Raw genomic sequence first — 27,523 nt, 5'->3', positions numbered from 1 at the left:
ACCACGGGTTTCTCACTGGTGCTTTTGTGTTGGCCCATAGTACTTACTTGAAGCCTTGGTATGATGTCCAACACCGTTTTTGTTTTGCTTTACTTCATGAATTTACTTGTGTTTACTCAATAAATTTTGATATGTTGCTATGCCTCAGGGTGATTCCTTACTTCTGCATGTGTATGGGAAGCTAGGATGTTATGAGTGAGTTGTTTGACACTGAGCTTTATTGACAAGGGCCTTAGTTAATGTTATTATCCAGGCTGATTTAGCACTCAGGTATTGAGCGTGGAGCCTGCAGCCCTGGTGTGTGTTGAAGGTCCATCTGTGGTGGGCTAGTTGAAGATTCTTTGGATTAAAGTCTCCCAAGTGTCCCTGCTTCCTTGGAGGATGCCCAGGTCAGTGTCTACCCCCTCAGCGTTCTCCTGTGCACGCTCATCCTCGGACTCATTGCTGGTTTCATCGTGTGCATCCGGAGCAACTGTGTCCATGTCTCCCTCGTCCACTGCATCGCCCTTTTTCAGTGCCAGATTGTGGAGAGTGCAGCATGCAACCACTATCAGCGACACACGATCTGAGGGGTACTGGAGTGCATCCCCTGAGCGGTCCAGGCATCGGAAGCACATCTTGAGAAGACCAATTGTTCTCTCCATCACAGCCCTTGTGGAAACATGGCTCCTATTATACCACTGCTCAGCTTCTGAAATTGAGGGGATAGCCTTTGTCACCCAGCAGCCATCCATTCAGCCGGGTTGGAGCACTGAAGAGCCTCGGCACCTGGCAGTGTCTGAATATGTAAGCGTCGTGGGAGCTGCTTGGGTACCTTGCACAGACTTGTAGAATCAGCATCCTGTGATCACACACTATCTGCACGTTCACGGAGTGGAAGCCCTTCCTGTTGACGAAGGCACCGGGCTCACCTGCTGGCACCTTGATGGCCACATGTGTACAGTCTATTGCACCCTGGATGTGGGGGAAGCCAGCAATCACTGCAAAGCCTCTGGCTCGCTCTGCCTGACTGGTATCATTCCATCGGTAGTAGATGTAGGTCAACGCACGCCTGAACAGACCGTCTGTAACCTGCTTGACACAAGTGTGGACAGCTGATTGGGAGACTCCGCAGAGCTCACCCACCAACCTCTGGAAAGAGCTGGAGGCATAGAAGTTGAGGGCAGCTGTGACCTTTAGAGCCACTGGCATGGGGTGCCCACCCACACAGATCTCAGCACCAATCATCTGACAGATGGAGGTGACTGTCTCCCTTGAGAGACGGAGCCTCCTTTGGCATTGGACCTCAGACATATGGAGGTAGCTGCGTTGCCATCTTTAAACCCTGGCAACAGGATATTGGCATCTTCTGTGGCCCCTTCCGCCATGGACATCCTGTTGGCCCTGCACCCCTTGTACCTGCGCTTCTCCTCCCAAAGATGGCTCCCCTGGAGGCTGAATGCAGACTCCTGGCCTCCTCCCCCTTCTAGCCCTCCCTTCCTCCTCAGAGGAGGTGCCACCGGTGGGGAGCATAACTCCCATTCCCAGGCTAAGGGAAGGCTTCCTGAAAGCTGCAGGCCCCAGAAATGATCTCTGCTGTCAAGTCCTGACCAAGGCTTTTACTCTTGTCCCTGCAGCTGGTATGAATTTTGAAGTCTTCCTGCTCACTCAGGCAAGTAAAAGTTACTTTCATGCTTAAGTACCTCAAACATCACTTTCGCTACCCCACTCCTCTTATCCCGTCTGAAGATGAGGTTTATACAAATGTCTCCTACCCGCATGCCTGTTGCGCCCATGCGACATCCTGAAGATCGCATGGGCTGCGAAAAATTGAGATCAGTTGGCGCCTCAAGGGCCTTAACTGGCCTGTTAATTGATGACGAACGCGCATCCGAACTTACAGCACGCCCACCTTCCCAAACATTGCGATGGCTCGTGGTGACATTCGCCCAACATTACCGTGCATCATTTTACGCCTGGGCGTGCAAGCCGCCCCCGCCCCAATCCCGTCCCCCAACCCACCACCACCATCACCACCACCACCCCATGCCAACAGGAAAATTCTGGTCATTATCTGGTTATTATCTCAAAGGTAATGGCCACCTAAATTTGATCTGATCACATTGATTAACCATTCCCAATAACAGAGGCAATTCTCTGAAGTAAATCTCCAAACATTGTGTCATGAAAGCAAAATACTGTGGAGGCTGCAAATCTGAAGTAAAAACAGAAAATGCTGGACAACTCAGCAGGTCTGGCAGCATCTGTGGAGAGAGAAACACAGAGAAACCCTGGTTCTCTCTGTAAACTGTGTTATGCTGCACCCTAGGCATCATGACAAAACTCAGAAAATTTAGCTGGGAGGCCAATTTTAAATGTTCAAAACCAGGATCTATTTATAGTTACAAACAAATTAGAAAAAGCCCCAAGTCCGTAACAATGGGATCTAAACTTAATTCAGAAAACAGTGCTATTACAACTGAGCTTGGTTTCTCTATTTTCTATACTAAGAAATTAATCCTAAAAATGGATTCAGACACAAAGTAACAAGTATTATTTTAGAAAGTAGCACAGAACATGGGACGATCTTGTCAGAGCCCTTGCCATCTCATGTTCAGCTTCAATCTACATTATTGCAGTGCAGCTATATCTATTTAATGAAAAATTCAGTTTGCATTAGCTGCATAAAGCAACTAATCCCACATTTGGCTGCACAAATGCTTAAAACCTTGAGGGAAAAGAATTCTGTCACTTTGAATGTTGAGCTAATATGAATCACAGCATGTGATAGTGCAAATTTGATGCAGGAGGTGGTGGCATACTTAGTAGTATTGCTACTGGACTGGTAATCCAGAGACCCAGGGTAATGTGCTGGGGAACTGGGTTTGAATCTCACCACAGATTTGAATTCAATAAATATCTAGAATTAAAAGTCTAATGATGACCATGAAACCATTGCCAATTGTTGTAAAAACCCACCTGGTTCACTAATGTCCTTTAAGAAAGACGTCTGCTGGTCTGGCCTACATGTGACTCCAGATCCACAGCAATGTGGTTGACTCTTTTAAAAAAATGCCCTCTGAACAAAGGCAATAAATGCTGGCTTAGCCAGAGATGCCCACGCCCCATGAGCGAATATATTTAAAAAAACCTCACTCAAAGGAAGTTGTGTAAAAGAGAAAGGCTAGGAGAAATCTGGCAATGATCATGTCTAGCAATGAGAATCTAACCATCGCTAAGTCAAAATCCTGGAACTCCCTTCCTAACATCACTGTGGGTGTACCTACACCACATGAACTGCAGCAGTTCAAGAAGGCAACTCACCACCACCTTCTCAAGGGCAACTAGGGATGGGCAATAAATGCTGGCCCAGCCAGCGAAGCCCACGTCCCATGAATGAATAAAAAAAAAAATCTCCTCTTGACATTTAATGGCTGAATTCCTCGCCCCGCCCCTTTCCCTCACCGCCCTCCACTGTCAACATCCAGGGTGGGTTACCAATGACCAGAAACTGAACTGGACCAGCCATATAAATAATGCGTCTACAAGGACAAGTCGGAGACTGGGAATTTTGAGGCTTTTACTTGGGAATTTTTAGCTTAATCCTTTAGTCCAGCATAAAGAAGGCATAAGTCAGCAATGCAATGGAATACTCTCCACTTGCCTGGATGAGTACAACTCCAACAACACTCAAGAAGCTTGAAACTATCCAAAACAAAGTAGTCCATTTGAACAGCACCTCATCCATAAACTTAAACGTTTACTCCCTCCATCACAGACACATAGTGGCAGCAGAATAGATAAGAGAGAACCAGTGGATGTGGTGAATTTGGATTTTCAGAAAGTTTTTGATAAAGTCCCACATAAGAGGTTAGTGTGTAAAATTAATGCACATGGGACTGGGGGTAACATATTGGTATGAATTGAGAATTGGTTAGCAGACTGGAAACAGAGAGTCGGAATAAATGGGTCATTTTCAGAGTGGCGGGTGGTGACTAATGGGGTACTGCACGGATCAGTGCTTGGGCTATTCACAATATATATCAATGTTTTGGATGAGGGAACGAAATGTAATATTTCCAACTTTGCTGAAGACATGAAACTTGGTGGGAATGTGAGCAATAAGGAGGGTGTTAAGAGGCTTCAAGGTGATTTAGACAGGTTGAGAGAGTGGGCAAATACATGGCAGATACAGTATAATGTGGACAAGTGTGGAGTTATCCACTTCGGTAGGAAAAACAGAATGGCAGAGTATTATTTAAATGATGATAGATTGGGAAATGTTGATGTACAAAGGGGCCTGGGTATCCTTGTGCACCAATCACTGAAAGCAAGCATGCAAATCCAGCAAGCATTTAAGAAGGCAAATGGTATGTTGGCCTTCATTGTGAGAGGACTTGAGTACAAGATCAAGGATATTTTACTGCAGCTGTACAGGGCCTTGGTGGGACCACACCTGGGGAAGAAATTTCCCCCCATCTGGTGGGGGGGGGGGGGGGGGGGGGGGGAGTTCAGGAATGGGCGCGGCATCCCCAATTTTACGTGGGAGGGCCAATTAAGGCCCGCCCAGCGTGACGTCTGCAAGAAAGTGCTATGCGCATGCCCATGAAAGAGCGCACTCATCTCCCTGAGGCTAAGTGCTGCCTCAGGGAGTTCAGCTCCACAATAAAAAATATTAACAGAAAAAGAAACTTCCCTGACATGTCCCCTCATGTCCATCACTTTTAGTAACACCTTTATTATATTTTTGAAAACCTACATGAAAGCTCATCCTGCCCGTGGATGAGGTTTCATGTTTTTTTCCAATGCCTGCCAGGGCTCCTGGCCTCCCCACCAACCTTCAGGTTGGACGGGCAGGTCCACTAATTACATTTATCACTTCTGCCCAATGTCATCCCACGTCATTTTACGTGTTGGCAAGTAGGTCCTGCCTCCCACCCCCCTGCTCGCTGACCGGGAAGTTCTGACCCTGGAGTATTGTGTGCAGTTTTGGTCTCCTTTCCTAAGAAAGGAATTACTTGCTATAGAGAGAATGCAGCAAAAGTTCACCAGGCTGATTCCTGGGATGGCAGGATTTTTGTATGAGGAGAGATTGGGCCGACTAGGCCTGTATTCACTGGAGATTAGAAGAATGAGAGGGAATCTCATTGAAACATACAAAATTTTGACAGGGCTGGACAGAATGGATGCAGGGATGATGTTTCCTCTGCATGGGGGGTCTAGAGCAAGTGGTCACAATCTCAGGGTACGGGGTAGGCCATTAGGACTGAGATGAAGAAAAACGTCTTCATTCAGAGGGTGGTGAACCCGTGGAAGTCTCTACCACAGAGGCTGTGGAGGCCAAGTCACTGAATATATTTAAGAAGGAAATAGATGAATTTCATGCTCTAAAGGCTTCAGGAGGTATGGGGAGAGCTTGGGGGTACGGCATTGAGCTAGAGGATCAGCCATGATCATATTGAGTGGCAGAGGAGGCTTGAAGGACTGGATAACCTACTCCTGCTCCTATTTTCTATGTGTCCATATATACAAGATGCATTGCAGCAACTCACCAATGCTCCTTCGATAGCACCTCCCAAACCCGTGACCCTCTACAAATAGAAGGACAAGCCAGCAGACGTGGGGAACACCACCACTGTATGGGATTGGGTTCTCAGTTGCACAAGATCAATGGCAACAGAGGACTGTAGGAACGGTCATTATAATTACCTATTGTTACCATTTATTCCATTTTGTTTTAGCTTAGGTGCAAATCAAAACGCCATCCATATGGGGAAATTTAACATTTGATGGTATTGATATCAGCTGTTAATAAAGATGAAAAGAAAGACTTGCAATTATAAAGCATTTTTCACGACCATTGGACATTTACATCCGATGAAGTATTTTTGAACTGTAGCCACTGTAGGAAACCCAACATCCAATTTGCATACAGCAAACTCACACAAACAGCAATGTGATAATGACCAGATTTTTTTATGTTGATTGAGAGATAAGTATTGGCCAGGACACCAGGGAGAACTCCCCTGCTTTTATTCAAAATTGTGCCTTGGTAGAGTATCACCTAAAAGATGAGTATAAAGAATGGATAAAACACTAACAATTAAACAAATGGTGAAGTTTAAACAGATTGTGCTGTCTACCTGCTGTACAGCTCAAAATGAATGTCTGCAAATGATTGTAATATTCATTTATTGTATTGATGCACCTTATGATACATGTTGTAAAAGTTGAACCTGATTGTACCTTTGTGATAGTGATTTTGAAATGGTTTGGTATGTTCTTCCAGATATTTTATGAATAAAGTATATTTTTCCAAAAAAAAAATTATCTAGGTCTCCGTAGTACTGCTAGAAAATGCTACTGGGAAATTTCTCCCCAGTGAACTGTTATGATCTGAAGTGCACTAACTAAAACAGTGATGGAAGTGGACAAATAGTAAATTTCAAAAAGGAGTTGAATAAGTACTTGAAGAGGAAAACATTACAAGGATATGCAGAAAGGGACAGGGAAATGGAACTAACTAGATAGTTCTTCCAAAAAAAACTGGCACAGGCACAATGGGTTTAATAGCTTAATTCTGTGTTATATGATCCCAATAATGTTATGAGAAAACGGTGGTTGTTTGTTCAAGATTGCTGATGCCAGATGCTATTTGGAACTTTGTGTTCTTGTGATTATTCAGTCCCTTAAAGCCATTGGTACAACCCACAATGACACTTGGAAACTTCAAGTGTAAGACTTGTTGCAGAATCTGTCTCTCAAGGGTTGGCCTAATTAAGCCATCAGCAAAGGTGTGTCACATGAATACAGTCCACCTAAATTGGATAGTTTGCTCTTTGTCCATCATCTTTTGTAGATGAAAGGACGTCAGCATCAAAAACTATTGCTTCAGAACTCTCCAAGCCTCGCCATTTTCATTGTTGCATTTAAATTCTGTGTACACAGAATTGTTCTTATTTTTAATTCTTCCATGGATTGTGGGCATCGTTGGCTAGGCCAACCCTAATTGCCCATCCCCCATTGCCCTTGAGAAGGTGTTGGTGAGCTGCCTTTTTGAATGGCTGCAGTACAAGCGGTATTGGTACACCCACAGTGCTGTTAGGGAGGGAGTTCCAGGATTTTGAGCCAGCGAAGGAACAGCGATATATTTTCAAGTCAGGGTGGTGTGTGGCTTGAACCTGAACTTGCAGGTGGCGGTGTTCCCATGCAGCTGCTATTCTTGTCCTAGGTGGTAGAGATCACAGGTTTGGAAGGTATCGTTGAAGGTCTCTTGGCAAGTTGCTGCAATGCATCTTGTAAATGGTATATATTGCTGCAATTCTGCATCGGTGGTGGAGGGAGTGGATGTTGAAGGAGGCGGATGGGGTGCCAATCAAGTAGATTGCTTTAACCGGGATGGTATTGAGCTTGAGCGTTGTTGGAGCTGCACTCAACCAGGCAAATGGAGAATATTCCATCACACTCCTGACTTGTGCCCAGTAGATGGTGGACAGGCTTTGGGGAGTCAGGAAGTGAGTTACTCTCCACAGAACTTCCAGCCTTTGACCTGCTCTTGTAGCCAGTGTTTATATGGCTCATCCAATTCAATTTCTGGTCAATGGTAACCCCCAGGATGTTGACAGTAGGGAATTCAGCAATGATAATGCCTTTGAATATCATGGGGAGATGGTCATTGCCTGCCACTTTTGTGACCAAATGTTACTTGCTACTTAGCAGCCCAAGCCTGAATATTGTCTAGGTCTTGCTGCATATACACATGGATTGCTTCAGTATCTGAAGAGTCACGAATGGTGAACATAGTGCAATCATCAGCGAACACCCCCACTTCTAACCTTGTGATGGAGGACAGGTCATTGATGAAGCAGCTGAAGCTGGTTGGTAGGCCTACGGCACTACTCTGAGAAACTCCTGCATCAATGTTCTGTGACTGTGATGATTGACCTCCAACAACCACAACCATCCTCCTTTGTGCTTGGTATGATTCCAACCAATGGAGAGTTTTTCCCAATTCCCATTGACTCCGGTTTTGCTAGGGCTCCTTGATGCCACACTAGGTCAAATGCTGTTTTGATGTCAAGGACAGTCACTCTCACCTCACCTCTTGAGTCCAGCTCTTTTGTCCATGTTTGGACTAAGGCTGTAATGAGGTCAGGAGCTAAGTGGCGCTGGTGGAACCTAAACTGAACGTAAGTGAACAGGTTATTGCTGAGTAAGTGCTGCTTGATAGCACTGTCAATGACCCCTTCCATCACTTTGCTGATGATCAAGAGTAGACTGATGGGGCGGTAATTGATCGAGTTGGATTGGTCCTGCTTTTTCTGGACAGGACATACCTGAGCAGTTTTCCATATTGTCGGGTAGATGCCAGTGTTGCTGCTATATTGGAACAGCTTGGCTAAGGGTGCAGCTTGTTCTGGAGTATAAATCTTCAGTAACTATTGCTTGAAATATAAAGTGGCTCTCTTCCTTCTTTTACATCTTCCCTGCCTATGCCAAGGGATGAGCAGCCAATTTGTATTCACACGTACAACAAATACTATTCTAGCTGCCAAGGGATATAGGAGAGCTATCTGCCAAAGTTGACACATTTACTGATCATTTTCTCCCTTCCTGCAAGTAATAATGGGCCTCCATTCAATACCTACACCAGCTCAATTATGTAGGAATAGTAAATAACTACATTGTGCAATTGGACTTTCAGTACACTAACATATTACTCACCCACTTATCAATATTTTACTTCTGTATCCATCTACCCAAGCAGCAAATGGACAATGATGTATCTAAATAGAACAGCTGCCAACTTTTAAGTTAAAAATGTATCCGATGAAAAGGTTCACTTTCTTGGCCCACTACAAAACAATAAGGTGCAAAGAGCAGCATCAGGGCAGATGCACAGAGGTCACTTCCAACTATGCAAGAAACATATGTGTTCTTAACTTGAACAGAATATAACAATTCAAGATATAATGCAAGACAGATGCGAATGTAACCCCAAAAAATTCAACTCATTACCTAACAATTGAACTTTTGCCATGCCCAGCACTGTTATGATGCAGCAGATGATGTGTGCCAGGCAGACCAAATCCATGAAAGAAACCTGATCATGCTATCACAATGATTTTGCAATTTGCATTTATTTCGAAATGCTTGCACTGAATTCAGAAGTAATAACCCTGTTAGAATTTTTTTTTAAAGAACTAAATTAAAATATTTATTAGCAAAAGAAAAGATTTCAAGCACATACATAGGACTACAATTATTATAATAACTCCTAAAATTCCTAATTAACCTGACTCCCAGTTACACCCTCTATAAGGCAATGGTCCAAAAGTAGATTTTAGGTTTTAAACAAATCCAGAAAATTAACACAATACCCTAGACAGTGGAATTTCAAATGGCTGTTCTCCAGCTTCAGTTTTGGTAGACAGCAGACTTATGCCCAAATACTGGAGGCTTCATCTAAGGCTATTTCACTCACTTCTGTTAGATCTCACAATGCCTTCTCACGACACATATTCTCATTCTCCTTTATATATGTTTCTATTTTCTTAATATGCAAATTCTATTGATTGATATGTCTTTGAAACTGTATTATCCTCAGTATAAAAACTTTCATGTTGCTACTATTTGTCAGTAACCTTTGGAAAAAAATAAACATATTCCTTAGCCTTGCTTATTTGGCTAGCTGTAAACCAACTAAAATCCCTTTGAAATCCAAATCTCCCTTCATCTATCTAAAAATGCAAATTCCCTTCATACCTTACATGCTAAGCCAGCATCCATGTTTACTCTTTAGCACATAAAGCATCCAGCAGTAGCATACAACATTATGAGCATGTACTAAAAATAGAGGTGAAAATACTACATAATGAATTGAAAAGTCATTTTATTTTGTGTGGAAGGAAACTGTTATTGTTATTTTATTTGTAAGGAGTTAGAAACTAATTGTTATATGAATGTACAGCCAAGGGTTCCAGATTTACTGCTGCACTGCAGTCAGGTGTTGAGCAACACTGTATCAGTAAACCTCCAGCCACATGGAGAGCAGCATGAAATACATTTGATAAGCTCTTTGAGTCTAAAAGTGTCTTTATTTCAGACTTCTGGGAACCAGAGGATATATTATGGTGGCAGCACGTGTCTGCGAGTAAGACTAAAACATTTTAAACAGATTTAATGTTGAATTAGTACCAAGAAAAATCAGCCTGAATTAGTTTCGGAGAGAGGGAAACTGAGTGAATCATGCAAAAGATAAATGGCCGCTGCAGCAATGAACACACAACTACAGCCCATAATGAACTGGGAAGCTGATGAGAGAGTCACTTGAGTAGTTTTCACAAAAGTGCAGACTGACATTCATTAGCTTTTTAAAAGGCACTCACGAAGAGGAAAGGGTCAGTTACATCCATTTGTGGGCAGAAAATATAGTGTTAATTTTTTGATTGAATATGACATTAAAAATCCAGACAAAATTTTTGAAAAATTGAGCACATATCTCCAGCCAAAGTCAAATCATTGGATCTACTTATATGATTTTCAAAGTCTGAGGTAGGAACCAGGTGAGCCTATAGACAATTTCTTAACAAGATTGAAAAAAATGCAGCCAGAAAATGCAAATTCAAGGAAACAGCTGAAAGGCTGATATATCAGCTCATCTGGGGCTCTGTTCACCCTGGAGTACAAAATGATTTAATTGGAAAGGACAAGCTCACAATATTGCAGGCTGTAGACAATGCCAGAACACATGACATGAGTAGACAGATGAAGATGCTGATTACCCAAATGGCTAGCCTTCAGTTAAGTCAAGGGAAAGGCAGTAGGGCTGACACAGTGAATCAGTAACAAAAAATGCACACCAGAGAGAAAGATGTGCAAGAGCTGTGGATGACCACAAATTCACAGCAAAAAGGAAATGTCCTGCAAAAGGGTCAAACTGCACAGTCCGCATGAAGCCCAATCTCTGGGAAAAGTGTAGATAAAGAAAGGTGGGAAATGAGTTAGAGTCAGAGCAACAGGGAAAATTATAAGGAAAAGAAATTAAAAATCCATAACCTGGAGGATGATGATGAGTTTGTCAACACAACAGACATAGGAACCATACAACCATCCAGCATGAAATGGCTGGATGTGAATTTCCAGAGAAAAGAAATTCACACAATCATTCAGAACAGGAAGAGGGTGAGAAATAAGTCTGCAACCATAAATCTGAAGCTGAAAATTGATACTGAAAATTGATACTGTCCTTCCCACTCAGACTATACCAGGGCATGAATTTTACCCTTGGCGGGTGCATGCAGTCGGCGGGTCCGTGACCAGTTGGAAAATGGGTCCCTGACCGCGATTTCACACTGGCTGGCCAATTAAGGCCTGCCCAGTGTGAAACGCATCTTCCCAATGGTCAGGAAGGGCAGGGGCTGGGGCAGGGGCCTGTTGCCACTGGTTCCAATGACGACCTGACGGGCGGTTTAAAATAGCTCCTTGAAGGCTGTCAGGAACAAGCGTATCTTGGTGCTGAAGACCGAAGCCATGGCCTCAAATGTGGCTGGAGACGCCAGGTGGGAGGACAGGTCAGGTGGGCATTCAGCGCTGCCCCCCCCCCCTACCAGGTTTTCAGACGAGTGCCTTGCTATCCTCCAGGAAGAGATGGCCGCCAAAGGGACACCCTTGTCTCCAGAGATGGAAGGAGGCGGCCATTGCACCCGACAAAAAGAGCTTGGGAGGAGGTGGCAGCCCAAGCCAGCAGCCACGACGTTGTGCAGTGCACCTGGGTGCAGTGCCACAAAAAGGTTTAACGACCTTCTGTGCTCAGTAAGGGTGAGTACCGTGTTGGCATGGTCTGGCCATCCCCCTGTGGAGCTCAGGGGTGTTACAGTCTGAGTGCCAACTGTCAATGACGCTGGAGCTGGCAAAGGGGGTGAACCCTGACTGCTTGGACTGAGTGCCTTGTGACTCAAGGGCCACGACTTGGATCTGCCCTGCAAGATGTTCCTCAGCTGGGGTTGGCCAGGTTGCAATGGTGCTGCAGGTAGAGGGTGGACTAATCCATGCTCCTCTGACCTTTCAGGAGACGACGAGCCGTAACAACATGGAGGGGTCAAGGACAGGCGAATGGCCCCCAAACCTCCTATCCTAACTGGATTTGAGCAGGGTGCCTTGGAACTGGAGAGGTGCCACGCACCCCGGTCAGCCAATCGTGAAGAGGCTGGGGTTTCAGACAAAGGTAAGAATGCAGTACACAGGGGTGAGTGTTTTGGAAGGTGCAAAGTCTTGTGTAGTCTCCTCATTAATAGGAGCTTCAAGCCTGATCATTAAAAGAGGATGGCGCCATGATGCAAATCTCCATTGTCTCACCAGGGTGCCTGGCATGCACAGTGACAGTGTGATGACTTAAACTAATAACATGTCGTGGTCCTCCCTTAGATTCACCAGTACGCACTCATTCTCAGGGCCCCAAAGAGCGAACCCCTGACGCCAGAGGACTGCCAGTCTTCAGCTGCATCTGCGTCACTCACTCTCTGAACCAGGCATCAGCACAGATACCAGCACCTCAGTGGGCATTAGATCCTCAGCTAGAATGTCGAGAACAGTGGTAAGGGTACTTCACACTCGATTGAGGACCAGACAAAGGCAGAGTGTGCCCAGGACGCTGGCAATTGGAGGACTGCTGGAGACTAGGATGATGCTGAGTCGAAGACAAATGATGAGCCTCTGTATTTGTCCATTTGGCGACAGATGCTGGATGTCCAGGAGGATCTGGCAGACACCCGGCAGAGATCCATGAGGGTACCCGTGCCATGATCTCTGTTGTGAAGGAGTCCATGCACGGCATAAGGACTGGTGTTGACCTTCATGGCCGAGCACACTGCCTCCTCCATTGAGAGGATGATGACTCTCACGGAGATGCAGCTCCAGGGAAAGAGTCGGGGGTTCCTGGGGTTGCACTTGGATCTGCAAACCCTCACACAAGCAATGACCTCAGGTGATCAGTGTCAATGTGGGAGATGGATGAGGTACCCTGTATCCCAGTTCGGTGCTTGTCCATCAATGACGAGCAGGGAGGTCTAGAGCAACCTCACATTGGCGTAGAGCTGCCTGTCATCTTTGTGGGCTCTTCTCAGCCCCTCCGCCAGTGTTCGTGGCATCTAATGAGGCTGTGATGACTGGGGAGATGCCAACCCCAGGCAGGGCCAGCATAGTCTCCACTGGCCAGACGACGACTGCCAAGGTTATCAAGGCCAACAAGACACCAGAGTCAGCAGATTGCCTCCAATGCTGCTGCCAGTGAGGCCAGGAGGGGTATCGGGTGGGGGGTGGGGGGTGCACCAAGACGTAGCAGTTGCAAGTTTAAGACACTATGAGCACAAGAGGGACTGTTCACAGGTGATCTTCTGTTCTGTAATCTTTCGTTTATGTTTACTGGTCTGGGAATGAAGACCAGAGGTGGTTATGTTAATTTGTTTGGATTGTGAAAGTGACACAAATTTTGTTTTTGTCTTAATGGCCTGAGTATGCTTCTCCTTTTTATTTTTTTGGTGCAGTGTATACCAGTAATGTAATGGTGGACGTGAGTGGCTCTAAACTTTATTGCACAGGCAATGAGTGGATTTTCGGTTCAAATGAAAGGGTCATTTCAGAATGAAGGATGGAGGCAGCAGCCCTGCCATGAGTTGGAAGCAGACCTTTGACAACCTAGCTGAAGGAGCCTTGGATCAAGGCATCCCTGCCTCCCTGAAGGATACAGAGATCTGCCTCCATGCCCTCAACATTCTCTTCAATGTGCTCCTCTTCTGACTCACTGCTGGATTCATCCTCTGTGGCCTGTGGAGCTGCCAAAAGATCCTCTTCCTCCAGTGGGTAGCCCCTTGCCAGTGCCAGATTGTGGAGAGCACAACATGCAACCATTATCAGTGACACCCATTCTGAGGGGTACTGAAGTGCTCCCCCTAAATGGTCCAGGCATCGGAAGCTCATCTTCAGGAGACCTATGGTCCTCTCCATCACTGCCCTTGTGGAGGCATCATTCCTATTATAACGTTGCTCTGCCTCTGTTCTTGGGTGGTGGAGAGGCGTCATAAGCCACCTTTTCAACGGATAATCTTGGTCACCCAATAGCCATCCATCCATTCAGGCTGGAGCGCTGAATAGCTTCAGCACCAGGGTAGCTTGAACAGACTTGCAGAATCTGCATATTGTGGTCACATATTGTCTGGACCTTCATGGGATGGAATCCCTTCCTGTTGACGAAGGCACCCGGCTGACCCGCTGGCGTGTTGATGGCCACGTGTGCAGTTGATTGCACCCTAGATGCAGGGGAACCCAGCAATCGCTGCCAACCCACTGGCTCGCTCAGCTTGGCTGGTACGGAAATTAAATAAATGTCATTACCCACCTGAACAGAGCTTCTGTCAATTGATGCAATTGTGAACAGCCGATTGGGACACCCCACAAAAATCCTCCACTGACCCCTGGAAAAGCCGGAGGCATAGAAGTTGAGGGCTACTGTGACCTTCAGAGCCGCTGGCATGGGGTTTCCACCCACACAGGCCCAATCTTGTACAAATGGAGGTCACAGTCTCTCTGGAGAGGTGGAGTGTCCTTCAGTACAGCACCTTGGACATATGGAAGTAGCTGAATTGCTGCCTGTAAACCCTGGCAGCAGGATAGTGGCATCTTCTGCAGCCCCTTCCGCCTTGGACTACTTGTTTGCCCTGCACCTCTTGTGCCTGCACCTCTCCTCCCACAGGAAACTTCCCTGGGGGGTGGATTGGAATACCTGGCCTCCTCTCCCTTCTGCCCCTCTCTTCCTCTTCAGAGGTGCCTCCAGCAGAGACCACAACCCCCATTACGAGAGTAACAGAAGGCTGCTTGATACCCAGAAGGGTCCACACAGTCAAAATCCTCCGGGGGCCTTAAAGAAATCAATGAGTCCTGAAATGAAGCCTAGAAATGCTAAGAATAAAGCTCAGAACAGAGATGAAGCTGTCATGTGCAAATAAGCAACCAGTTGCAAACCATCTCCTAAACTCCTCGCTACTCACACTGGCAATGCTGCTGACCCTTTTTATCCCAGCCTTGGATAAGGTTTTGCAAAATGTGGGCTGCCCAGCTGCCCGTGCGACGAGTGTGAAATCGCACGGGCATTGTAAAAATTGGGTTTTTAATGGCCTTCTAATTGATGGCGGACACGACTCCAACACACGCGCGCACCTGCCGACCTGAAGATTGTGCGTTTGGGGGGATGACTTCGGGACGCTCGCCTGACATCTTCTCATGCTATTTTACGCCCGATTGGTTCAGGTGCAAGCCCAGACACGATGCATGAAATTCTGCCCCAAAAGATCTTTCCTGAAAATTTGAAAGAAAACAGCTACCTAAGAAAAGATGCTCTGAAACCAAGAAATGTCATGCTAACTGCATAATGGAGGAACGGAGAGTCAACAGCTAGGAACAATCCAAATCAGAGGGACACACAAAGGAAAAGATGTTAACTGTACGCCACTGAAAAAGATGGCCCAGCTATCCTTGGGTTGAGCAGCTGCGAAGCTTATCTCAGTAAAACATGAAGTGAAGGCGGTGGAACTGGGTGTTGAAGCTAAAACACCCATTGGAAAGCATCCTCTGATCATAAGCAAGGAAGATCTGGTAGAAATGTATCCAGAGTGTTTTGATGAGATGGTTAGATGCTCTGAAGATTTTGAGTATTACATCACGGTTGACCCTGTGTTGAAACCAGTGATTCATCCTCGAAATAAAATACCAATAGATCTGAAAGAAAAGCTTGTAAGAGAGCTCCAAGAGAGATGGAAGAAAAGGAAGTGATTGCCGGAGTCACAGAGCCTACAGATTGGATGCATTCCATCATGGTGCGAGAAAAACCAAATGGATGGCCAAGAATTTGCCTGGATCCCAAATATCTTAAATCAAGCAATAAAGAGGAATCATTACCCTATTCCAACCCTGGAAGAAATCATGCCAGTGCAGGCAGGGGCAAATGTTTTCAGCAAGTTTGGTGCCGGAAATGGCTACTGGAACGTGAAGCTTAACAAGGAATCTTCGCTGTTGGCAACTCTTTGCTGATACCAATTCCAGCATTGACCTTTTGGCCTTAAAGTGAGCCAGGATGTGTTCCAGCAGAAAATAGATGAGACATATGGATGATGTAAAGGAGCAGTCAGCACCAGATCAATGGTGTCAGTGGAGAAGATCATGACTACCATCTACGTGAAGCTAAGGCGAGAACCAGGAAAGCTGGGATCAAGCGAAATGCAGACAAATGTATTGCGAAGGTGACAGAATGCCTGTTCTTCAGAATAGTGCACACACCTGAGTCAAACCAAATCCTGAAAAAGTCATAGCCGTCTCAGAGTTGGAAGCTCCACAAGAGATAAGAAAAAGAGTTGAGGAGTTTCCTTGGTTTGGTCTAGTACATGAGATAAAGGATCCAGATAGAGATCCATCACCTAGTGAATATAACACCACCAAAATGGAGTCAAATTAGAGATGAGACCAGCAAAGATGAAGAGTTATAAATGCTCTCTCAACAAGTGATCCAGCAATGGTCTGATACGATACAGCAAACACAGCCAACAATACAGCAGTATTGGTCTAGACATCTCTCTAGAAGATGGTGTTCTGCCAGCTGGATCCAGAATAATCATATCTAAAATGCAAGAACTTCTCCAGAAGATACAAGGAGGCCACATGGGAATGTACTAGTGTAAGCTCAGAGCCAGATCAGCTGCATAATGTATGGGCTTCTACAAAGACATCAATAAAATGCCAGAAGGTCAAAAATACACAGTAGAAAGAGATGATAGCTGCTGGAGCACCACACAGGACATGGAATACTGTGGGAGCCTATTTATTCACACATAATCAAGAATGGTACCTCATACTTGCTGATACTACTCAAAGTTTCCTTTTATCCAATAGGTGAACGATTTGAGAGTTACAATCATCATCTCGGCAGTAAGAGTTCAGTTTGCTGAGCAAGAGATTCATGAAATAATACAGAATGTGACAATGGAACCCAATTCTCTTTTAGAGAATTTAAGGAATTAATTGAATAGTATGGGTTCAACATCATCACTTCATTACCCAAGGGGATACGGATTTATAGAAAGAGATGTCCAGACAATCAAGGGAACCCTCATGAAATGCTGAGACACAGAAGGAAGACCCAAACTATGCTTTATTGTCACTCTGATCTATGCCACTCAAGCCTGACATGAAATCGCTTTGAGCTGTTGAATGGATGACAGTATACGATAACTCTACCAAGCAGGATACTTCCTCCAAGTGACCAGGAGGAAGCAAGACAACTCACTGTTGCACAGGTAGAAAGAAGTCAACACTTCAACAAACATGCCAAATCCCTGCTGGATTGTTGAAAGGACAAACTGTATATATACAGGATCCAATCACAAAAACCTGAAATCCAGCATAAGTTGTTGATGAAGCTGAGACTCCAAGGTCATATGTCATGGAGAACAAAAACCAGTAAACAAATGGTAAGGAACACAGTCCATATTCGACCTACACCTGAGCTGAAGCAGAAAAAAAATCATCAATAACACGATCAACATCACTAATCAGCAAGACAACTTCAACAGCATCGCCAACACCAACAAGCAGTGAAACATCAATGTCAGCATTAGCAACATCAAGCACATCTCCTACAATACCAGGAGCAACACACCTATCATCACTGGGGGCGATGAATAACAAATCCATCAGATGAGGCACAATGTCCTACCACCTAAGAGATACTGTGAATAACGTTTTGACAAAAGAAAACAAGCTATAACAAACTCTCAACGCGTTCAGTTTAATTCTAAAATTTGATTGTCAATCTTGAGTTAGATATATATAAAGTTAATGATGATTATAGGGACATTATATTCTATTAAAAGAAGGATGCTATATCATTATATTCGTAAGGAGTTCGTAACTATTATGCAAGTGTATAATCACGGTGCTACATCTACTGCTATAGTCAGATGCCAAGCAACAATGTATCAATCCACCAGTCACATGGAGAGCAGCAAGAAATACACTCGTTGCAGCTTTCAGACTCATTTTGAAAGTAAAAGTGAGATTATTTTGAACTTCTGGGGACCAGTTTTGTACCCATTACGCGCGTGTGTGTGTGGAGTCTTGGACATAAGCACTGGTAAACTATTTGATCATAATGAGGCCATTAGAGACTAGTTCGAACCAATCCTCATCTAATATCTAGATCAGTGGTGGGAAACCTGCAGCCCATCAGGGTTCTGAGTTTGGCCCACGAAACATTTTGCTGACAACAACAGGGTTGCCAGATTCCGCTGGCTTCCATCCGTGTACCTCTTTTCCATCCAGTATTACTAAACTGATATACACACAAAGCAAAGTGGAGTGAGGTGACTCTGAATCGTGCGCTCCCTCTGTGTCCAAAGCAGTGCTACAGTTCAAACGGCACACTCTGTAAATTCTAGGTATGCAAGCAGAGTTTGCAAAATTACCCTGTCCCAGGAGGCCATCGTGGTTACAACTCCAATTGCATGGGAGCTGCACATTTTTATGTTACTTTTGCTGGTAATTTAATTTGCCCCTAATTATATAATGGGTCGCTTTGTGTTGAAGTAGCGTGATAAAGAAGGAGAATCAAGCACAAAAAGTAGAGAGGAAGAAGTAGCCAAAAAGGATTCGCAAATATTTCTTTTGTTTTTACCATTTGATGTTGATGACAGTTCTTTTAATACATGAGTGATTAAGCATTTTCTATAACTTAATGAAATATTCAGCATGTATTAAATGTATTTAAATCTTATTCATGGAGTCATGATTAGTGCACGTGCCTGATTTCAATTTTGCGGCTCACTGAAATGGAGGAGGGCCACTCATGCTGCCCACTCACTGCCTATCACTGGTCTAGATGGCAGGAATGGTCATTCTCTACTGCTTGGTGGCAAGGCAGGCTAGAGCCCAATCAAGTCTCTTCATACCCAATTCTTCAATAAAAACTGAGACAGGGTTGAAATTTAAGAATGAATTGTAACATTTATCACTGGTTTGCAACTAAAATTAACTGATGATAAACTTTTAGCCAGAAACAAATCTTGAGGTTTGTCACTCATATCAACTTCTTGTTAACATTTAAAATCTTGATTTGCAAAATTGATAAATGCTTCAGAGATTTAACCCCATCATCTTTTAAATTTAGAAACCATTCCAATAAACATTGCAGAATCCAGTATTGAGCTGACATGAAACATGCAGTACTCAATAAAATATGTAAACTAAGTTAATCATGATAAATTTAACCTGGAAAATAACATTGAGCATTCATCAAGTTTCCAATTATCTTAAACTGTATGAGTCTTATAAAAGACAATTAACTGGGATTACATTTGGTTGATTATTTATATTTTATATATATCTTGGGTATTTTTTCTCAGTATAGAAAGAACTGTGGACGGTTTCATAGTTTTCTGTCGGGCAATTTCCATGACAGTGTGCAAGGCAAGTCCTGGATGGGAATAGCAACAGGCCATCTTGGAGACCTGAAACATTCAAATAAACACTGTTTTTAGGTTAAATACCCACTTTCACTACTACAAAGTAAACTAGGCACAACAGTATCTCATTCAAAAGGTGGGAAGAGTTACAAGTTCTAAAACAATTCCAACTTTGTGACACAAAAGTTCCTCCCTCTTGATCTTCCTGGAACTTGCATCATATCCCAGCTCCAGGCATTCAGGTGGGTTTCTAGAAATCTTACTCTAGCAGATGATTAAAAAGTGTACAGTAGCTTAGGGTTAATGGGCCTACTGTTTCCCCACCTTTGAAGTGTGCAATTTCTTAGAACTCAAGTGAATACTGTCACTTGGGACAGCATGGCCAAGTAGTCAACTGATTGGTGAGATTCTGAATTACAAAGACCAGGAAGACCTAGGTTAAATTCTCCTTCACCCCAACTAAGGGTATGGCAAAAAGGTTAGTAGACAGCCTTCTCAACCCACTGCCAATTCCAATAGCTCATCTATGATGTTTTGTGGGAGGCAGGGGAGAATTTCACAGATCTTTATCTTACTGGAAGTGAGGTCACACCTGTGGTTGTGTGGGGATTGTTCAATAAGTCGACTGCCGTGTGGTCTGTTCGAAGGAATGTGTTAAATGGGACTTATTCTTTCATGTTCTTAAGAATTGCTGGCTGGGCCAGCATTTATTGGCCATACTAAATTTCCCCTCGAGGAGGTGGTGGTGAGCTGCCTTCTTGAACTGCTGCTGTCCATGTGGTGTGGATACACCCACGTGCTGTTAGGGAGGGAGTTGCAGGATTTTGACCCAGCAACATTGATGGAATGGTGATATATATCCAAGTCAGGATGGTGAGTGGCTTGGAGGGGAACTTTCAGGTGGTGGTGTTCCCATCTGCTGCCCTTGTCCTTCTAGGTGGTAGTGGTCCTGGGTTTGGAAGGTGCTGTCTAAGAAGCCTTGGTGAGTTCCTGCAGTGCATCTTGTAGATGGTACACACTGCTGCTACTGTGCATCGGTTGGTGGAGGGAGTGAATATTTGTGGATGGGGTGTCAATCAAGTGGGCTGCTTTGTTCTGGATGGTGTCAAGCTTCTTGAGTGTTGTTGGAGCTGCACACATCCAGGTAAGTGGAGAGTATTCCATCACACTCCTGACCTGTACCTTGTAGGTGGTGGATAGGCTTTGGGGAGTCAGGAGGTGAGTTACTTACCACAGGATTCCCAGCCTCTAATCTACTCTTTGCAACCACTGTATTTATATGGCTAGTCCAGTTCAGTTTCTGGTCAATGGTAACCTCGCCTCAGGCTATTGATAGTGAGGGATTCAGCGATGGTAATGCCATTGAACGTCAAGGGGCGATGGTTAGATTCTCTCTTGTTGGCGATGGTCATTGCTTGGCACTTGTGTGGCACAAACGTTACTTACCGCTTGTCAGCCTAAGCCTGGATATTGTCCAGGTCTTGCTGCATTTGGACATGGACTGCTTCAGTATCTGAGGAGTCGCGATTGGTGTGTATTTTACAGTCTTTCGTAGTTTTCACACAGCTAATGTAATTACGTGATTTACATATACTACAATGCCAGTTGCTTAGATCCTCTTGGAACTATCGCTACATCAGTATGTTAGGAGATGATAGAAACAGAACATAACTAACCCCTCTAGGTAAGAAGTACGGTGCATCAGTCTCTACGACAATTCTCTCTATTGAGATTCTTCTTACTGCTTCCTTGGTCACAGCAGCAGTTGGGTAGGTTAACAGGGCTGTGAATCCAACTGACAAATTTGAAAATTCCTGTAGAAATGGTTCAATCACTTCATAACGGCCTGTAAAGCAATGCCTGCAGAATGAAAGATCAAAACCTAAAATTAAAACAATGCCATGCTCTCTTAGTTTTATTAAAATATTTAATGGCAGGAAATCAGCCAGTTCATTCTTTGTATCTTCTGGAAACCTGCAACACAGACATCTTGGAACAGGTAGCCAACTTGTTTATCCAGCGAATGGAAAAGAAAAATAAAACAAATTATTTTTGGTCAAGCTCACCATTACTTTACTGGACAAAATTTACTTTATGAAAGATGGACTGATACTACAATAGTGTTGCTAATAGCCAGCTGATTCAGGAGTATGGTTCTTGAAATAAAAACAGAAAATGCTGGAAATTCTCAGATGTGGCAGCATCTGTGGAGAGACAAACAGAGTTAATCTTTCAGGTTGATGACCAGGAATAGAAAAATATATACAAGGGGGAGGGAAAAGGGCTGGTTGAGGAAGGAACATAAGTGAAGGTCTGTAATAGGGTGGGCAGATGGCAGGAGAGATTAAACAACAGAAGATGATGCGAGATCAGAGGGAGTGACAATGGAACAAGGAACAAAAAAAACGTGTTTACAGGAGTTGTGAATGTCACAATCATGAACAGCTACTGCCCAAAGCAGAAAAACAGAGAAAAACCAAGACAATAAAACTAAAACAGCAAAGAGTAAAATGGGGTAGAAGTTAATGCCTTAAATTGTTGAACTTGATCCGGAAAGATGTAAAATGCCTAACTGAAAGTTAAGATGCTGTTCCTCGAGCATGCTGTTGTACTTCTGTAACTCAAACTCACCTGTGTTCTCACAAATTGTAACTCTTTCAAGTACAAACCCGTTTCCATCTGTTTCAGATGAAGTTACATAGTTTCATAGTTTACCATTGTGAGATTTGAACTTTCAATCTTGGGGTTACAAACCCAGTAGCTGGACCAGTTCTTGGCTTGGGCAGAGAACACAATATGCAGGAGGTATATGGATTACTACGTAACATGAAATTACCACAATTTACTGATAATGTCAGGCTGAACAGTAGAACAAAAACGCCTTGAAAAGTGCCATACCAGCTTCTGCGAGAATTGTAAATCCATTGTGTGAAGTAAGGCAGAGTAAAAACAAAATCCTCTATTATCATATAGATAAATGAGCAATTGGATAGCATTACAATAGATATTTGCTGTCTGTGTGACAGGAGCATTGTAACATGAACACAAATAAACCAAACTATCTGAATCTCATGTAGTTAAGATATTCGGAAAAATTATTCCACAATAGAAAGGATGAATAGTTAATAGCCCAACATGGTACAAGATGTCTTACATTTACCAGGCAGTACCAATAACCACACACATTGTCCACAGAAATCAACAACAACAAAATAATCAATCTGACCATTGTGGAGGCTAGCTAGGAAATTTTTCAGTGACTTAATTTCCAACAGGAGGATCACTCATTCTTTGTTTGCTTGGACCACACAGATCACTGCAGAAGCATCCTTTCAGACAAACTTCCCTTGTGCTTGAACTGAAAACTCATCAACCAGTACACAGGCTCTATGCGTAAAAAGCACTTTAAAGAACAAGGGCTGGAAGGCTAGAGATCATTTTGAAATCCTCACACATCCTGGGAACCTGCACACACTTATGGTTTTAAACAAGAGGTTAAAAAAATCCCTCTTACAAAGTCAAAACCCAAGTAGAATCATCATTTTACCTATGAATCCTGTAGTCCTTTGGGACATTAGTTTTCATTATCTCAAGGAGGTCTTGGTCAGCATCTCTGCAATGTATCACAAGAGGTTTCTTTAATGCCACTGCAAGCTTTAGCTGTCTCTCAAAGACCTGGAAAAAACAAGAATGCATTTACTGATAATCATTAAGCTCCAATATCTATTTCCCACTGTCCCTCTGACCCCACCCCCAACCACATACTGTGGGAGAGGCTGTTTTTTGACAAAATGTTGAATTGCAATTTTACCTGCCTGCTCAGGCAAATGGAACTGGTGCCCATGGTACTATTTGAAGATCAGGGGAGATGTACCAGTGCTCCTGCCGTCAATTATCATTCGACCAGCAGTAAAGACACTAAATCTCAGCTGCTATTTGTGGGACTTTGTTGTGCACAAATTGCTGTTATTTTAAATGCAAAGCTGTCAGCCAATCAGTTGGTTATAAAATATTTTGGGACATCTTGAAGAGTTAAAGACAGTATATAAATGCAAGATCATTCTTTGCTTCCCTCAATGACAAAAAACCCAAACACCATTGGTTCAGAATTTCAACCTGAAGTTTAAGCTATACGATGCATCATGCATTGCATTTGTCCATAGCAGCTGGAAATCCCCAGCACTAACAACCCAGGTGAAATTTCTAGTTCAAGCCCCTAACTGATGTGGCAGATACTAAGGTATTTCTAACACTGAATAACCAATTTTTTGAGCAAGTTTGATGATTTTATTTTAGGATGGTAAAATGGGTTTGCAGTGTATGTTACCTTTAGCTGCACACAATGATCTATGTGAAGAAATCAGTGTGAAGAAAGTCATTGAACAATATGGCTCATGTTGTGCTTAGGGTATAAAGTAATTTATCAGCGATGCTTTCTCATTGCTGATTGGAAGTGAAGTTAATTAAACAATTTTTTAAATATAAAAAAACAAAAAATGTTACAAAGACTCAGCAGGTGAGGCAGCTATGGAGAAAGAGGGGTAACATTGCAGCCTGATGACTTTTCAGGAGATCAGGAACATGTTAGATATGTAATAGGTTCTAAGCAAGTGCAGGATGTATGGAAAATACAAGTGAGGGAGGAAAGATGTATGATAGGGTGGAAGGCAAGAGAGAGATTAAATGACAAAGGGATGATGGTGCAAGGTAAATGGGGCTGAAAAGGGACAATAAAAACAAAAGATTAGTCTCAAGGAGCTGAAAAATGACAAAAGCTAGAATCTTTACCAACAACTGCTATTCAATAATTTTTTTTGCAGCAATAGGAAATGAGAGCCAATCTACATGGTCGACACCAGAACTTTGAGACAGACAAATTGTTTCTGTACAGAAATGTGACTTTTAGAGATATAAAAACAACTTGCATTTATATAACACCGTATAGCAAAACAGTCCAAAATGCTTAAAAAGAGCATTATCAGTAAAACTAATTTATGGTACTAAGCCATAGACAGAGATACAAGGACAGATGACCAAAAACGTTATCAAAGTCTTAAGGAGCATCTTAAAGGAAGGGAAAGAGAGAGGTAGCCAGGTGGCGAAGTCTAGGAAAGAAATTCCAGAGCTTGGAAGCTACACAGCTGAAGGCATGACTTTTAATGGTGGAGTGATTAAAATCAAGAGTGCACAAAAAGCCATAACCTATAGGGGGAGCAGGTTACAAGAAGGGAGGAGGACATGAAGCAATTTGTAAACCAGGATCAGGATCAGAAGGCATTTTAAGTCAGCAAGCACGGGGTGATTGGTAAATGAAAACTGGTGAGAGTTAAGAGTATAGGCTGCAGAGATTTGGGAAAGCACAAGTTTATTTTTCTTTTATTTGTTCATGGGACGCGGGCTTCACTGGCTAGGCCAGCATTTATTGCCCATTCCTAATTGTCTTTGTTCAGAGGGCATTTAAGAGTCAACCATATTACTGGTGGGTCTGGAGTCACATGTAGGCCAGACCAAGTAAGGACAGAAGTTTTCCTTCCCTAAAGGACATTTGTAACCAGATGGGTTTTTAGAATAATCAGCAATGGTTTTGGGGTCAACTGACTTTCAATTCCAGATTTTTATTGAATTCAAATTTCATCATCTGCCATGGTTGGGTTCGAACCCGGGTCCCCAGAAAATGAACCTGGGTCTCTGGAATGCCAGTCCAATGACAATACCACTATTCCACTGCCTCCTATACAAGATGGAAGGCTGGCCGGAACATTGGAACAGTCAAGTTTGGACGAAGGTTTTAGCAGATGACATTAGTGTTGGTCATGTGATTCAATTCATCTCTGAAGACAAACTCAATGATGTAATGCATTAAGTTGAATGGTTTGGTCACTCACATTTGACACTGACCAAATAACAGATTCCTCTAATTAAGGTGAACAAAAAAAACTTACCCATGTAAACTCCAGGCTATTCACGAGCACTTAACCTATATTGATGAGGTTGCTGCCTTGTAATTAAAGGCTTTGGATAATTAGTTCAAATAAGTATTGACAAACATGTATTGGTTTTTAAAGGCAACATTTTCTCAGATCTTTAATACTACAATTAGTTACCGTTGTTGTATAATTTCCAAAGTTTACAAAATAGTAAATATGAATTGCTGCTCTTGCACTGCACATACCTGTTTTTGTTTGGCAATGGCTGTTGAACACTTGTAAGAATAGTCCAATCCCATCTCGCCAAAAGCAACTGCTTTGGGGTGTCTCAGTGCTTGGATAATTGCCTTTTCCTGTAAATTTGTGTAGTAACAGGCAAAATGTGGATGGCAGCCAAAAGCACCCCAAACAAGTGGTTCTTCCAATAAATTTTCCCATAAGTTTCCAAGAACCAGATTGCGAGGGTCACAGAAATCTGTGATACACCCATGAAACTCCACTGGGAATGTGCTGCCGTAAACCTTCATAAACTTGGCAAAAGTTCCACGAAAGGACAACTTAGAGAACAAAAAGTCCAGGTGGCAGTGTGTGTCTATGAAGCCTTCCCTTTGGTTGTTCAGTCCCCAGTTCTCTTGGCAACGATTCTCGGAATGATCAGCCAAAGCTTCTAAATCTTCTACTGAAGAATTGAGGGAACTTATACTCACATTCAAGTTACTGCTGTTTTCAAACTGAGGTAGCGAGCAGCCAGTTGATTCAAAAGACAAGCTATTGCGAATTGTGGACCTTAAACATTGCGAAGAATTTACTGAATGGCTTGGGAAAGATTCTGTTCCATTGTTAACAAAGTTAGGCCGACACCAACTATCGTAAAGAGTGCTGGACATTGAAGGTTGCTGAGGAGTTTGAGGGTTTGACCAGTATTCTGAATATGGATACGAGGGGCTCGAATACAAGAATGATGGATATGTTACGTATTCGGTTGTTAATGGAGTACTAGCTTTGGAATTTTTCAGGTTGCATGTTGGAATAGAATCTCCTTGTGAAAACGTAGCTAAAGCAGTAGGGTCTTCAACATCATACCAGTCACTTCCAAAGGATGGATCCTCATCAGGGGTCAACTTCTGCTTTAAAAAAAGTGATGCCTTCATTTTGACTTAACCAAGTCCAGCAAGATGAAAACTTTATATTTAAAAATTACAGCGCAGAAATTATGTAATAGATGTGCATTTTGAAAAGTCTATTTAGACCAGACTTTATAGTGCTTCACTGAATTGAACTGAAGGCAAAACACCAGCCTGCCTTGGCTTCTCTCTGTAGCCATCAACTGACCAATAAAGCGCAAAAAAAATTAGGGAAACTGGAGTTAAACAGGACACTAGATAAATACACTGAAATATGTATGATATCTCTTCATTTCCCTCTCTGGCAAGTGACAGTCTAGAAATAAAGAAAGGTCTGTCCTTAAAACGTTGAAAAGAACAACTGGATGAAGACCTACAGGAGACAACCAATGCAAATATGTGCACAATTTGCGGAGGTGTGAAAAAACAATGACATAGGATAATTATATTAGGTGATTTCAACTTTCCCAACATTAATTGGGATAGACCATGGTGTTATGGATTTCTTGAAATGTGTACAGGAGAACTTTTTAGGTCAATATGTAGAGGGTCCAACAAGGGAAGGCGCAGCGTTGGACCTAATTCTGGGGAATGAAGCTGGACAGGTGGCTGAGGTGGTGGTGGGGGAGCGTTTCAGCAATAGCGACCACAACATGGTACAATTTAAGCTTGTTATGGACAAAGAAATAGACAAGTTGCAAAAAAAATGTTTTGGATTGGGGGGGGAGAGTGGATTTTAGTAAAATAAGGCAGGATCTGGCCAAGGTAGACTGGAAACAGCTACTTGTGGGGAAATCTACAAATGGGGGGGGGGGGGGGGGTTCAAAAATGAAATGGGAGGGTACAGGCTCAACATATTCCCTCTAGGGTGATAGGGAGGAGTAATAAGCCCAGAGACCATGGATGGCCAGAGACATTCTTGTTGCAATGAGAAGGAAAAGAGAGGCTTTTAGCAGGTACAAGGGAAGCAAATCAGCAGAGGCATTAG

At 43.3% G+C, this 27,523-nt stretch overlaps 1 protein-coding gene across 1 annotated transcript; it reads right to left on the bottom strand.

Moving 5' to 3' along the window:
• Positions 1-19,388: 19,388 nt before the first annotated feature.
• On the bottom strand, positions 19,389-26,562 carry tatdn2 (TatD DNase domain containing 2). The gene is made up of 4 exons (XM_041191634.1): positions 25,657-26,562; positions 23,032-23,159; positions 21,161-21,344; positions 19,389-19,529 (listed from the first exon to the last, which is right to left on the bottom strand). Exons 1-4 carry the CDS (start codon positions 26,560-26,562, stop codon positions 19,389-19,391), a joined length of 1,359 nt encoding a protein of 452 aa, XP_041047568.1.
• Between the last annotated feature and the right edge of the window lie 961 nt (positions 26,563-27,523).

Source organism: Carcharodon carcharias, chromosome 7 (genome assembly GCF_017639515.1).
Source record: "Carcharodon carcharias isolate sCarCar2 chromosome 7, sCarCar2.pri, whole genome shotgun sequence".
Taxonomy (NCBI): Eukaryota; Metazoa; Chordata; class Chondrichthyes; order Lamniformes; family Lamnidae; genus Carcharodon; species Carcharodon carcharias.
The sequence above is the reverse complement of the archived record's forward strand: the minus strand, read 5'-3'. Positions and strand labels throughout refer to the sequence as shown.

Coding starts and splice junctions, on each gene's coding strand:
- tatdn2 (XM_041191634.1), bottom strand. CDS start 26,562: ATGAAGGCATCACTTTTTTTAAAGCAGAAGTTGACCCCTGATGAGGAT. Junction 23,160..25,656: donor CCATTGCCAAACAAAAACAG/GTATGTGCAGTG, acceptor TGTTTTTTCCAG/GTCTTTGAGAGACAGCTAAA. Junction 21,345..23,031: donor AAGGACTACAGGATTCATAG/GTAAAATGATGA, acceptor TTCATTCTGCAG/GCATTGCTTTACAGGCCGTT.